The sequence below is a fragment of the Pyrus communis genome, chromosome 8, assembly GCF_041283825.1.
Source record: "Pyrus communis isolate YQ-2024b chromosome 8, ASM4128382v1, whole genome shotgun sequence".
NCBI classification, from domain to species: Eukaryota; Viridiplantae; Streptophyta; class Magnoliopsida; order Rosales; family Rosaceae; genus Pyrus; species Pyrus communis.
In genome coordinates this window covers 2,279,310-2,294,349 of record NC_142572.1, presented here as the reverse complement: position 1 = coordinate 2,294,349, position 15,040 = coordinate 2,279,310, and the positions used below count along the sequence as shown (strand labels likewise).

The following is a 15,040-nucleotide window of genomic DNA, read 5'->3' as shown; positions in this document are numbered from 1 at the left end:
ATGAGAGTTGGGGGGAATATTTGACGGAGTTGGAAAGAAAGAACTGGAGGACAAATGTAAAGATGGAAGGGGAGGAGAAGGTGGAGAAGAAGACGGCAGAGATGAAACAGGTGATGAAGGTGGGACTGGTGACGCTGTAGAGGGTGCTGGAGCATGTGAAGAAATGGGAAATGGAAGAATGAAGGTTGAAGAAGAAGAATTCGAGCCTTGTGACTTTGAAGAATGCAAAAGATTCTGTGCATCATGAAAAGGGAAGTGCCCTTCATTAAACAGAACATGTCTTGAAATATAAAGGCGCTGAGTTTGAATATCCAAGCACCGATATCCCTTAAGCTGAGGACTGTAACCAAGAAAAACACAATGGGTGCTTTTGCCATCCAGTTTAGAAGAAGTGTACCATTTAAGCTAAGGATAGCAGCTGCAGCCAAAGACCTTCAATCTTGAATAATCTGGAGACTTACGAAATAGAAGTTCCCAAGGAGATAGAAATTGGTAATCGATTGATGAGATACAGGGCAGTTGTAAAAGCTTCAACCCAGAACTGATGGGGAACTCGAGAAAAAGCCAAAAGAGTCCTTGCAATCTCAGTGAGATGCCTGCGCTTTCGTTCTACACATCCATTTTGTTCTGGTGTGTGAGGGCAGCTATATTGATGAAAAATACCATTGCAGGATAGAAAAGAATTGAACTGCGAGCTGGTAAATTCACCCCCTGAATCTGATCTCAAGACTTTGATTTTATTGCCAGTCATATTTTCTACATAAGCTTTAAAGGAGACAAAAAGAAAGAACACCTCAGATTTATATTTCATGGGAAACATCCAGGTATATTTTATAAACTCATCCACAATTAACAAGTAGAACTTGTAGCCACTAACAGGAGGAATGGGAGATGGACCCTAAACATCACAATGAAGCAATTCTAAACTAGTAGAAACGGAACTTGTACTAGAAGAAAAAGACAACTTGTGATTCTTGCCTATAGCACAATCAATGCAAAAGAAAGATACAAGTTTGTCACCACTGTGAGCAAGATTATGCTTATTTAATATTCTTCGAAACATAGCAGAAGATGGATGACCAAGTCTTTTATGCCATGTTTGCAACGATTCTTTGGTACTGAAGAACGCAGAATGAGGAGCAGGAACAGTAAAGAGACCATGAAAAGGATAGAATCCGTCTTCAACTGGACCGGGAAAAAGTGTCATCCCCGAAGAACAATCCTTGATTTCAGAACCATCAGAATCAAGGGTCAAGGAACAATGGTTATCTTTCAAGAATTGATAAGCAGAGAGCAAATTAAATTTCATCAGTGGAACATGAAGAATGTTACTCAATCTGAAATTAGCAAGTGGTGTTGAGACTGTAGAATTACCAGTGTGATGGATAGCCATACCTTGTCCATCACCAATATACACCTTGTCTTCGCCAGAGTACGGATGTGGAGATTGGATAGCAAAAATGTCATTAGTGATATCAGAGGTGGCACCCGAGTCCATTAACCAAGTAGTTGGAGATTGTTTAGAACTGGTGTGAGCACACATAGCAGCTAACTTTGCAGGAGGAATTCTGCCAGTAAAAGCAGGGTTCATTCTCTCATAACAATCCAGAGCTTCGTGATCAAAAGAGTTGCAAATTTGACAAGGAGTTCTGCCACCAAAACTATTGCGACTAACACCAAGATTTTAGCGATGGCCAAAGTTGTTATTATTCCTGTAATTGCCATGAGAACCCCCAGAATTGGAAAAGTGACCACGAAAATTGTTGAAATTCTTATGAGCATTACCACGGCGTTGAAAAAGACCGCGACCACGATTGTTGTTTGAAAACTTTGGTGAAGGATTGGAGAATGACTGATGAGCCGCATAGGCTTGAGGAAAATTGTAGAACTGTGGTGTAGGAAGAAGTGGAGGTTTAGACTACGCAGCAAAAGCCTGAAAAGGCTCAGAAGCAGAAGAATTTACACCTTTTTCCTTGCGAAGCATAAAAACCTCCTTGTTGATCAGCAATCCATGAAGTTCATCTAATGTTGTGGTCGAAAGACGGAGCATGATTGAGTCGATGAAAGACTCATACTCATCAGGCAGTCCATTGAGAGTAACATCAATCAAATCATGATCACTGACAGGAGCTCCAGCAGCCATTAACGAATTAGCAAGGCCTTTAATTTTCTGCAAATAATCAGAGATAGAGAGATCGCCTTTATGCAAGGAGTGAAGACAAGAACGAAGTTGATGAATGTGAGCAGCAGAGACTCCACCAAATCAATGCTCAAGATTCAACCATAGATCTCGAGCCGATGTGATACCAATAGTGAATGGAACTATATCCTCAGAAAACGTAGAATTCAAACAAATCAAGATATTCTGATCTTTTTCATACCAAATCTCGAAAGCAGGATTCAGAATATTGTGACCAGATGCATCAAGAACATAAGATGGCGGACAAACTTCAGAGCCATCAACGATGCCGGTCAGTTTGTATCGTCGAAAAATCGAAGCAAATAGAGCTTTCCAGACGAGGTAATTATCACGCTTGAGCTTTATAGGAACCATGCAGCTAATATTCTGAACAGTTATGGAAGAAATTGACGAGATTGAAGAAGAATTAGAAGAATTAGGGTTCATCGGTGCAAAATTGGGGAAAGAATTTGCAGGATGAGAAGGAACAAATTCAAGCTGTCCAAGAGAGGAAGTTGAAGACGCCATGGCCGAAGATCAAATAACGAAGACGATCAAGAGACGGTGGCGGAGGCGGTGGCGGTGGCGGTGGCCAAAGAACAGAGATCAAGGGATCGAGAGGTGGTGAAGCAGAAAAGGCTCTGATACCATATAAGAAAAGAAGATCTTTTATTATTTCTTTCTTGATGAGAAAGGAATACAACTCAGTTTATATACATTTGTCTAATTAGGCTTAGTAACTAATTATACTTAATTTAATCTCTTAACACAGAGATTAGTTACAAGACTATTATAACCAAAAATTACAGTTGTAAAAGCTATTGACTATGTGGTATCCCTTTATGTAGTACTCTGGGTCGATGTACCCAAATGTGCCAGCTGCAACAAGCGAAAGGTCCAACTCTTCATCCTCCGGCCCCATTAAAGATAGGCCGAAAACGGATACCTTGACCCGCAATGTGTCATGCAGTAGTATGTTGGTTGACTTAATGTAGCGGTGTATGATTGGCGGGACTGCTTGCTCGTGCAGGTACTCAATCCCTCGGGCTGCGTCAAGAGCCACTTTGATGCGCTTGGCCCATGAGAGCAAGGGCGAATGTGGGAGCTTGTGGAGATGGTCATGGAGGGAGCCATTGTTCATGTGTTCATACACGAGTATTCGCTCTTTTGCGTCTTCGAAGAATCCAAGTAATCGAACCAAGTTCTCGTGGTTGAGACGTGAAAGGGACTCAAGCTCGTTTACAAAAGCATGGTCTTGCTGGCGCTTTGTGCAGCCACCAACATATGAGGAAGAGACTGATGTCTCAGCACGCTTGATGGCAACTTGACGACCGTCATCTAATGTGGCGTAGTAGACAGAGCCGTAGCTGCGTGTTCCGATTTTGTGTTCTTCAAAGAAATTGAAGGTGGCTTCGAGTAGTAGTTGCAGTGGAAATTCCTCCAAAGAAGCCCCATTGGCGCCCATGCTCACCAAAGTTCTCTAACACCGGTGGCCCTGCCGTTGCTGCTGCGCCTTGCTCGGCTTGTAACTGCGCCCATGCTCACCAAATTTTAATTTATAAATTCTCCCACATTATCATGTTTATAATTGAAAATCCCAAAATTCTCTCACTCAGATTTATGCTTATATTCAAATTCAACATTATTATATTAAATATGTATCTTCAAATTTAAAATTTACCAAAAAAATTTCAAACTTATTTTTTCTCCATGACCATCATATTGCAAAATTGTAACAAATGAACATTATATTGCTCTGTATTGCTCTAAATGCAATTTTAATTTCATTGGGTACATTCTCTCTCTTGTTGCATAATCCATGTACCCAACTTTTTTTCTATACTACCATTGTAGCTTTTTTCTTCTAAATTTTTTTGTACGCATACATGTAACTTTTTCCTATAAGATTTATATAGTATGTACCCTTAACTAATTTGGTATTATGGTTTGCTTTCATTTTTCTATTCTTTAATCATTTTTTACATTAAGAATTTATATGGGTACATTGGTTTTCTTGTTTTTGTCACATGGGTTTTAATGTTGAAATTGTATATGGATACATTCTTGTGAATTACTATAATTGTACATGGGTACATTCTTATAGGAACATTTATCTTTTATCATGACATTCAATAAAAATAATAATTCTTTTCTAATGGTGGAGTTTGTTGTTTAATCCCATTCTTATAAGAACATTTATCTTTTATCATGACATTCAATAAAAAAACAATTATTTTCTAATGGTGGAGTTTGTTGTTTAATCCCATAAACGTTAAAGTTCAAATCTTATGGGATTTTATATCCCATAAATGTGGTAATTTATTTTATTTAATTGCTTTAAATGTTCGGACAAAAAAAATGCTTTAAAGGATGTCTATATTACAATATTTAATATAATGTTTAATTTAAAATATAAAATAATTGACATGGAAATTGATTAATGCTAATATGTTGTTGTGTACAAAATCAAAGGACTTTGATCAAAATCTAAAAAACTAATAGGATTTCAATCAATGTATACTAGTGATTAAGGACCTCATCCAAAGTATCATTTTATTAAAACTAAAAGAAAGCATAGTGTTATATTTTGCAAGTAGCAACTAATTAATTAAAGTTATTAAGTTAAAATAAACTTGATGTTTTGAGCCAGAAAAATAGCTTAATTTTGGATTTCCTACATTTTCTTGCCGGTATAAAAATAAATTATTTAGGCTTTGGATTAGTTTTGTTTTCTTTTTTTCAATAATCAAAAAGTAGTTTTTAGTTTATCTAGTAAAATTAATCAAGCAGAAGGCATTCATAAATTGAGAAATTACAAAAATGAAGAAAGAATTAATCCAACAGAATCGAAAATAATATTTAGAGTTAACCTAGAGAGAGGTGAGAGATGATTAGATTAGAGTACCTGATGATGATGATCAGATCGAAGTGAGTGCTAGATCATGTGGCGGAGGAATTAGCATCAAGTGTCGGCAGCCAATGCCTCATCACATCTGATGAAGAACCAGTTAACAACAGGTGGGAATTGGATCAAACAAACTGAATTAATTTGGTGAACAAATTATACAGAAGAGAAACAGAAAGAGCATGCTATGATATAACTCTACTTTGTGTTTGTTTGTTTGTTTGGTTGGGTGATGGGATATATGAACAAGTGTTGTGCATGCATATGGTGATGGTCCATGGATATGGATGGAGACTGGAGAGATGATATCTGACATTTCCTTACTACCCACATGTTTCTTGCTTACTAAGTTCACCACTCACCTCTCAGTAATCTTTCAGCTACCTAGGCACTAAATAATTATATGTGTGTGTGTATGTATGTATGTATGTAGATGTCAAACCCAGGAAATTAAGCTCCAGCAAACTCTATAATTTTGTTTTTCAACTATGTGTAAAATCACGTCAACAAAACAAGCTCCAGCAACCTCTTCGAAAGTAAATGTCAAACTTGGTAGTTCATTCCCTCTCTACAATTTTACAGACATCTTTCTCACTCTTCAACTTAAGTTTTTTATTATTACAAAATCAAATATTGTGTTACATAGCGAGTTGGGAGAAGACAAAATTTTATGAGTTTCCAAAAAAAAAAAAAAAAATATATATATATATATATATATATATATATATTTTATGAATATAATGATGAATAAAGAAAAATAAAATAATCAAATTTGAAAAGTCTATTGGAGATGCTTTTAGGTCCCTTCTTCTTTCAATGTAGAAATCATACTCTTAACACGCACACTCACGTGTGACGAATTCTCAAACTTTACACGTGGACAACACAAATTATGTGACGTGGAGCACGTGTGAGCGTTGTGCGTCACACAAAAGTAAACCTGCCTATTTGTGAAGCCCAATAGTCACATGTGTTTCACTTCTAAAGTTTGATAGGTGTTTTGACACGCCTCAACCCCATTATCTTAATGATACATGGATGACACGTGCTAGCCGACACTCGAGAGTGACGAAAACCAAAAATATATGAATATGCAAGAATATAAGAGAACCTATAATTCAAAAGTCATATAACAAATAACGGTGATACTGAATATAGAAATGCTAGGAGACCATAATAAGATTCCGAATTAAAAATGAGTGCAACGGAAGGTCCAACGATCACAAATCCGATACAAAAGATGCACAAATATGTCCAGAGCACACTACAACACGGAAGTACGAGTGAAGATAAGAAATCAAATTACAATTAACATAAGGAAATCATACACAAATGGAAGGTCACAAAGTCACTGGTAGGGAAATGCCTCGATGCTCGGGTCGTATTCCTCGTCACTATGTCCTGAGGGGGCGCAAAAACAAAAGGTGAGTGGACCATAATTGATACTAATACTAATAATACTCAAAAACCCAAATTCTTTCTTAACATAATAACCCCTTGTTTTGAGAACACATATAATACTACATACAGGTTTTTCTAAAACTTTAGCATGTAGGAAATGTTCACAGCCGTAAAATCATCTCTAAAAATGATATCAAAGCGCCCGAAGGCAAAACCCAAAAATCTTATAACTCAAATCAATGATAAAATACTAGGGGTATCATAGTTGCCCGAAGGCATAACCTGTCCATCACTCGAAGGTGAAGCTATACGACACTAGGTTACGCCAGTGAAGAAACATGGCAGGCCCGATCACACGAAGGTGAAGCCGTACGACTCTGGGTTACGCCAAAGAAGAAACATATCTATATATATAGCATAACACACCGACACTGATTTTGCCAATGAAGCTGGGGGTCTAACATAAGTATCCTCAACTGTGTCCTATGGCCATACACTAAATACCCGTGATGTGTGTATATATCGTATGATAACCCACTAGATAATCACCGAAAACATATCTCGAAAACATATCTAATAAATTGGATCGGGTTAAGGTTATTGGGTCAAGGCTTTGGGCCAAGTTTAAAGGATTGGGTTTGGGCTAAGATTAGCGGATTGGACCTGAGTTAATGGGTTACTAGATTGGGCTATATGACAGGTTGGTTTTGGGCCTAGTTTGGGTTGCGTGTCGAATAGACCCGAATTAGCTCGTGGGTCACCAGACCCATCGAAGAAGAAAACCAAGATTTTTGGGGATTTTGGCTAGGAAATTTCCCAGGCTCTGATTTGGGGTCAAATCTCCACCATTTCCAATGATTTTTAAACCAAAGTGAAGCTAAGGAATAAGAGAACTAGAGTTTACCAATTTAAGGGTTGACCATGGTCGGAGTTGGCCATAAATTGGCTTGCAAGCCAAGTTTCACCGGAAAATCTGGGAATTCGAAGAAAACAAACATGCATGAATAGATAGTCCCAAACTCAACCCCAAATCATCACCAGACAAGATATAACCCCTGAATATAAAGGTTAAACGAGAAATCTCACCTAGTATTTGAGGATAGAGCTCGAGGCTCTCGGCTTTAATGGTGGATCACCCTACGATGCTCCGATGTAACATGCAAGACCAAAATCGTGTTCCTTGAGTCTCAGTGATGTCTAATATGTGATTTTGGGGTTTGATTTGTGAAAGGATTGATTGAGGTGAGAGCAAGGGTGAAGCTCTCAGAGCTTAGAGAGAGAATAAGAGAATTTGAGAGTTAGAGAAAGTGAGGTTTGTAGAAAATGAAAAGGAGAGAAAGTTGTCACGGGAGCAGGGGAAAGAAAAACAATGTGCCAGGTTACAAACCCAACACAGGGGTATTTTCGTAATTTTGCATGTAATTTTTTAAAATGGGTTGTTACATGTTCTACGTGTTGAAAGTATAAATCTTACATTCAATAAATAAAGAACCTTGCACGTTCTTATATGAAACCAAATTACTCATATTACGAGTTAATTTCATGTTGAAATCTTAACTTTTTTTATTGAACAAGGTAAAATGACACACACACCACCACCACCATCTTTGATGATGCAAGGCAGAACACTATTAAAGTAATGTTAGATAGACCAAATTTGTAAACTATATGATGTGTCACAAATAAGAAATAAGTACGTTAATCAACACTTAAGGAGTAATGCAATCATCAACAACCACGTCAAATGATTTACAAAATTTAGTTTACAAAATTGGTCTCACTAGCATTACCCGTAAACATAACGGTACATTTACTAAGCATATATATGATTTTAAATTCTCTACTTACATGACAAGCATTATAAAACGAAGAAATTAACACTACGTATCTACCTTTTGAACTTCGCAATTAGCCAGCTACTGCTAAAAGAGACAATTCATCAGTACTGGGTGAGAAATCCTTGACATTTTCGTCGTTACAGGTGTTGTTTCCGGACCTGAAAGTGCAAGGATCAGCAGCCGTAAGCATCTTTATAACATCCCGCATTGTCGGGCGCAAGGACGGTAGCTTGGTAGTGCAGAGAACAGCAACCTTCAAGACCTTGATCATGTCGTCCTCGACACATTCATGTGCCACTTTATCATCTAGAATCTTAACAACCGCTTCACGGTCACTCAGATGCTTTGAAACCCAGTAAACAATATCCTTGCCTTCACCGTAATCCTCTTCAACTGGTCTCCTGCCAGTTACTAGCTCGAGCAGCACCACACCGAAACTATACACATCGCACTTTTCGTTCACTTTAGCAGTATATGCCAGCTCTGCAGGAAATTAGTTCAAAAAGTTTGAACACATGCAGGTTGTGAAGATTTTGGATACAATCCCAAGTGAATTAAACCGGCCAAAAAAAAAAATAATAATAATTAAAGCAGCATCAAATCTGGTGAGCAGATCAAAATTCTAGAGTTGTAGAATTTGTCACCGAGCAATTGCTTAACGCGTAGTTGAAGCAAGAAACCAACGCTAACATATGTGACGTGACTAACAGGTTTCCGATACATTCTATAAGATACGAAGTATAATTATATATCATAACAATGGAAGGATAAATGTATGTGGTTTCGTAGATTTGAAACTCACCAGGAGCAATATAGCCATGTGTGCCGGCGAAGGAGCTGTAATCACAACCCTTCTGAGAGCTTTCTGCAATCTTTGCAACCCCAAAATCAGCAACTTTTGCCTCATAATCGTCGTCGAGCAGAATGTTAGTGGATTTAATATCTCTATGAATTATAGCTGGTGAACAATCATGATGCAGATAAGCAATGCCCCTAGCTGCTCCCAAAACAATCTTATACCTCTGGCACCAATCCAATTTGGGCTCCCCGCTTTTAATATCTCTGTGAAGCGCTTGAAATAAATTACCATTTGCCATGTACTCAAACACGAGAACACTAGATCCGCCCATCGCTGAACAAGCGTATAGCTTCAGTATATTTCTATGCCTGATCTTCCCCAAAATGTCCATCTCTGCGGTCAAAAGCTTCATGCCACCTCCTTTCCAGAGTTGTTTGACAGCTACCGTGCCACGACCTTTCTTCAAATCTACACGGTAAACTTTCCCTGTACTGCCACTTCCAATCAAATTTTCTTCTTTCAAATCGCATATATCATCTGCATCTATTTCCAACTGGTGGAAAGACGCAAGTTTCCATTTCAGATCTTTCTCCTTCCCTGCATCCAAATTATTTTCTCTGTCAACTGCCTCCCCAAGCTTGAAGTTCTTATAACTGACCAGCAGTAATCCAGCAAAAACAGCAACCAACGCCAATGCTATAATCGAGAACAAAACCAGTTTATTTTCAAGCACCTTTTTTTGATTCAGCTTTTCAGTACACATGTTCATCCCAGAATTTGTACGTGTTCTGGAATATTGATCAATGCAGAGTCCCTTGTTTCCATCAAAGGCTTTGTCTCCTCCCATGGTCAGAAGATCAGATGGTACTCTTCCGGATAACTGATTCCCCGACAAATCTATAGAACTTAGCTTCAGTTTCACCAAAGTTTCGGGAATTAAACCCGTGAGGTTATTTTGCGAGAGATTTAGAGAGTTCAAAGAGCTTATTAGTGATAACGTACGTGGGATATTACCAGTTAAAGAATTCGAAGCAAGATTCACGTCCACCAACTTATCACAGTATCCCAATTCTGTTGGTACGGATCCTGTCAAAGAATTGTGTTCAAGATGCAAAGATGACAGCCGCTTTAGAGCACCAATTTCGGAAGGTATTTCACCGGAAAATTTATTACCACTCAGATAGAGCCTCTCCAAGTTTGATAGGTTCCCAAGTTGCGGAAGATTACCAGAGAAACCATTGTTCTGCAATTTCAACTGATTCAAGCTGGTAGAAAACCCAATGCTGGGGGAGATCTCTCCGCTGAAGTCGTTATCACTCAAGTCAATCATTGTCGCGTAGGGAAGTGACCAAAACTCAGCTGGAATCTTCCCAGTCAAATTGTTCTGATTGACTCTCAGCCTCTCTAGAGATTTACATCGAACGTAAGAGTCTGGCAGCTCCCCAGAAAAATTGTTGCCCAAAGCAAGCAAGAATTGTAACCTGCCCTTTTCACAAAGAAACCTTGGGAAACCACCCGAAAACTGATTCTCGGATATGTCAATGCTTTCCAAAGGTGAGAATCTGCCAAAATTGGTTGGAAATTCCCCGGAAAATCTGTTTTCATAAATTGAGATTGCAACAAGGTGTTCCATATCGCCGAACCCAGCAGGGAATTCTCCGGAGAAATTGTTCCCGAATAACTGAAAAACCACCAAGTTCTTGAGATTTCCCATCTCCGAAGGCAACTTCCCATAAAACTTGTTTGATGAGAAATCAAATTCCCTTAGGAGGGTGAGATTAGCGAGCCCTGGTGGGATTTCCCCGGTCAAATTGTTTCGAAAAAGCTCAATCTTATTGAGTTTTTGTAGCTGGGAAATCGAGTTGGAGAGCTTCCCAGAGAGCTTGTTCTTCGACATATCCAACGTCTCCAATGCCTTCATTTTGTAAACAGATTCCGGAATCTCTCCTCTGAACTGGGAATTCCCCAGATGGAGCCAAGTCAAGTTGGTCAAGTTTCCAAGCCCCTCAGGGATTTCACCTTCATCAAATTCATTTTCCCCGAGCCCGAGAGAATTCAACGCAGACAGATTCCCCACCCATGATGGGAATGCGGCGGAGAAGGAGTTTGTAGAAAGATCAAGAATCTCCAATTTTGGGAGGGCAGAAAGATCCGGGATTGCTCCCACCATTTTGTTGCCAGTGAGATTCAAAGTTTTGAGATTGGCACAACGAGTGACTTGGGCAGGAAGCTTTCCTGTAATGTTGTTGCAAGGCAGCGAAAGTGTGGCGAGGCTGTCAAGAACACCAATGGCGGGCGAAATCTCACCTGAGAGGGACTTGTTATCAAGAGAAATTCCAATCACTTTCCCGCTAATCCGATCACAGGCGACTCCGAAGAAGTTGCAGGGCGACCCATCTGCGGTCTCTTTCCAGGAATCGAGAACATTCAGAGGGTCTTTGAGCTGCCTCTTCAACTCAAGGAGGGCTTCAGCTTCCGTTTCAGTTCCGACCGTTAGAGGCATGCATGGCGGGAAAAGCAAACAGAGGAAGACCACAGTCGGCAGCAGCAAGTACAATGCCATTGGAATGTAGTAATAGGTTGTAGTAGGGGTAGAATGGTCAATTAGAGACGACGGAGCTTTAAATTTGGGGACCACCACCACTACCCCATGCCGATGCCATTCTTTGGACTTTGAACACGTTCCGAAGAAGCTTAAGGAAACAGCTGTGCAGAAAAAGCCCACAATTCATTGTCCCTGACTGCATTATCTTTTTAATTTATAATATTAACAAAAATGCTATTTTTATCATTTATTTATATCATCATTGTCCTAACTTTTTAATAGAAACGAAACCAACATGTTTTGATGAATTTACACGTATTAGAGAGATGGTACAAATGACGGTATAAATAGATGGTAAGTGTAGCACTTACTAATAACTAAGCTTTCTAGCCAAAATAAATTTGAGATTGACATAACTCATCACTTAAGTTCCTGAGATTTATCCATGCATTTGTCACACTATGGAGCAATGGTCGTTTTGGATAATTCCGTTAGAACTTCCGCCCCTTATTTGACGCTTTAAACCATTTATTTTGTATGAAAGTTCTAAACGTATTATGCAAAAGAGTTTTTGCTTCACATTGTGACAAGGCCGATATCAATACACACTGATTTTTAGTTTAGAAACTAAGGCTCCAATTGTGCCAAAATTCATGAAACAATGCTCTAATTTCATCGAATTACTTACTTAGGACTTAACTAATTTACTAAAACTAAAAGAAAGCAATACTGTTATATTTTGCAAGTAGCAACTAATTAATTAAAGTTATTAAGTTAAAATAACGATGTTTTGAGCCAGAAAATTAGCTTAATTTTGTATTTCCTAAATTTTCTTGCCAGTATAAAAATAAATTATTTAGGCTTTGGATTAATTTTGTTTTCTTTTTTCAATAATTAAAAAGTAGTTTTTAGTTTATCTAGTAATATTAATCAAGCAGAAGGCATTCATAAGTTGAGAAATTACAAAAATGAAGAAAGAATTAATCCAACAGAATCGAAAATAATGTTTAGAGTTAACCTAGAGAGAGGTGAGAGATGATTAGATTAGAGTACCTGATGATGATGATCAGATCCAAGTGAGTGGTAGATCATGTGGTGGAGGAATTAGCATCAAGTGTCGGCAGCCAATGCCTCATCACATCTGATGACGGACAAGTTAACAACAGGTGGGAATTTGATCAAACAAACTGGATTAATATGGTGAACAAATTATACAGAAGAGAAAGCAAACAGAAAGAGCATGCTATGATATAACTTTACTTTGTGTTTGTTTGGGTGATGGGATATATGAACAAGTGTTGTGCATGCATATGGTGATGGTCCATGGATATGGATGGAGACTGGAGAGATGATATCTGACACTCTCTTCCTTGCTACCCACATGTTTCTTGCTTACTAAGTTCACCACTCACCACTCAGTAATCTTTCATCTACCCAGGCACTAAATAATTATGTGTGTGTATGTAAAACCCAGGAAATTAAGCAAATAAAAACGAGAAAAACAAGCGAGACAGACAGCGGAAGGTGGAGGAGGCAGAAGAGATAAGCAAGGACGAGAGAGAGAGAGAGAGAGAGAGAGAGAGAGATGAGTAATAGTGTATCTACGTGACTGATGCGAGGGAGGGAGCCCATAATGGAGAGAGCAGAGACAAAAATGCTTTATGCGCAACATTTGGAAACTAGGGCCTCCTCCAAAAATCACGAAAAAGTAATTATTGTTACATGATATGAGTGGAATCTGGATGCTCGCCGGATCCTTTTGTGAGAATCACAGAAATCCATGAATCGTATCTGTATTCGTTTATCGTATATCGTGCAATCAGAAATCATTTTAAATATTTTTATTTAAAATTAAACACAAACAGTACCTGACAAATATTGATCACACAATGTACGATGAATGGACACGATTTACGGATCCATAGGATTTTCACCAAAAGAATCCTGAGAGGATCCTATTGGATATGAGTGAAGGATTTTTAACCAAAATGGTATATGTGATTGACAATATATAAAAGTAGTTCATGAGATTCTTCTTTGTCAATCATTTTAGTCATTTCTTGAAAAATATTCGTTAAATTGAGAATATTTTGTCAAACCAACCCCTTCACTTGAACTTGTGGTTTCTTCAATTTAATGAAATTTTTTCAGATAAAGATAAAAATGATTGACAGTGGACAATTTCAAAACCATTTCTATCGATTTTAATTTCAACGACCAAAGTGAGAAGTTGTGGGGCCCACACCTTGAACTTCAACAATCTAAATCATCTATTTTTCAAGTTGCACCTCTTAAATTGTCCTTGCAAAATATTAGCCAAATTAGAAATATTTGAGATATCTAATTGAGTTCAAATAAATTGACGAACACTTTGTTCTATAAGAAACAATGAAATTTCATTGTGATAATTAAATAAGCAAATAATTTCGAATTAGATTGAATTTTTGCAAGAATAATCTATGAATCTAGACATACAAGATGATTGAGATTGTTGAACTTTGATGTAGAGTGAGTCCTCCAAAATAGACAATTTTATTTTAGTTTTACCTTCTTTTTTTTTTTTTTTTTTTTTTTTTTTTTACACCGATTCTATGAGTATTTCTTCATCTCCACTTTCTAACATATATTTCCCTTATATCTCAAGTACAAAAATGCAAATTAAAAATGACTAAAACAAATGGTTACTAAACGAGTCCTTAATTATATATAAAATGTGACTTGGTGATTATTATACGGAAATGAGATATGCTTAGTAATTGAAATTCAATCCACATAAGATTTGAATTTAATTCGATGAAGCCAGTGCCAACACAAATTTGGAATTTAGATGCGACATTCCTACTTGGTTCGACATGGTCCAGCGAGACAATCATTTATAAGGACTTGTTATACAAGCATCTCCATCCGTTAATGTATCGGTGTATCAGTTTTATGTCTTCTTTTTTTGTTAAATTAATTATCGATGAAATTTAAACTAATATTTTTATGCAAAAATTCAACACTTTTTCAACATTACAGTAATAAGCCACTTGCAGTTCTACGTGTCTAACGGACAATCATTACTCGTCTTATTGTGTGTCTAATGTAGAATCATTACTCGTCCTAACGTGTCGGTATATCAGGTAATGTGATCAATAGTTATACCTATAAAGCAATTTCATTGTCACAGTAATTTCCAGTTGGAATACAGCGAGTTATGCTTACCCTAAACCCTAGACCCTACATCCCCTAAAAAGCATGTGAACGCAAAATATTCACGAGATCCGCTTTGGATGTCTATGTCCGAATTCGGCGGACCAAAAATCGAAACAACTCATCTTGAATTCTACCATCCTCGATTAGCCCATCCAACTGATCCACCTCATGCAAACCA

The 15,040-nt window shown here is 37.8% G+C and overlaps 2 protein-coding genes across 7 annotated transcripts; both read right to left on the bottom strand.

Moving 5' to 3' along the window:
- Positions 1-2,831: 2,831 nt before the first annotated feature.
- Positions 2,832-7,822, bottom strand: LOC137717192 (serine/threonine-protein kinase-like protein CCR4). Of its 5 annotated transcripts, XM_088698364.1 has the most exons (5): positions 7,572-7,822; positions 7,390-7,458; positions 6,413-6,485; positions 5,085-5,172; positions 2,832-3,708 (listed from the first exon to the last, which is right to left on the bottom strand). In XM_088698364.1, the coding sequence occupies exon 5, from the start codon at positions 3,642-3,644 to the stop codon at positions 2,970-2,972; it is 675 nt and encodes a 224-aa protein (XP_088554490.1). In that variant the 5' UTR covers positions 3,645-3,708; positions 5,085-5,172; positions 6,413-6,485; positions 7,390-7,458; positions 7,572-7,822; the 3' UTR covers positions 2,832-2,969. The 5 variants fall into 5 exon arrangements, with proteins under 5 accessions (XP_088554490.1, XP_088554491.1, XP_088554493.1 ...); XM_088698365.1 differs by lacking the exon at positions 6,413-6,485; XM_088698367.1 differs by lacking the exon at positions 7,390-7,458.
- A 337-nt stretch (positions 7,823-8,159) lies between these two features.
- LOC137717352 (receptor protein-tyrosine kinase CEPR2) lies at positions 8,160-13,433 on the bottom strand. Of its 2 annotated transcripts, XM_068456683.2 has the most exons (4): positions 12,928-13,433; positions 12,721-12,808; positions 9,126-11,828; positions 8,160-8,806 (listed from the first exon to the last, which is right to left on the bottom strand). In XM_068456683.2, exons 3-4 carry the CDS (start codon positions 11,683-11,685, stop codon positions 8,394-8,396), a joined length of 2,973 nt encoding a protein of 990 aa, XP_068312784.2. In that variant the 5' UTR covers positions 11,686-11,828; positions 12,721-12,808; positions 12,928-13,433; the 3' UTR covers positions 8,160-8,393. The 2 variants fall into 2 exon arrangements, with proteins under 2 accessions (XP_068312784.2, XP_068312785.2); XM_068456684.2 differs by having other exon boundaries at positions 12,721-13,304.
- Positions 13,434-15,040: the final 1,607 nt, after the last annotated feature.

Excerpts from the sequence above, each read along its gene's own strand:
- LOC137717352 (XM_068456683.2), bottom strand. The coding sequence starts at position 11,685 with ATGGCATTGTACTTGCTGCTGCCGACTGTGGTCTTCCTCTGTTTGCTT. Across the intron at positions 8,807-9,125 it reads ACATGGCTATATTGCTCCTG|AGCTGGCATATACTGCTAAA; the intron begins GTGAGTTTCAAA and ends AATTTCCTGCAG.
- LOC137717192 (XM_088698364.1), bottom strand. The coding sequence starts at position 3,644 with ATGGGCGCCAATGGGGCTTCTTTGGAGGAATTTCCACTGCAACTACTA.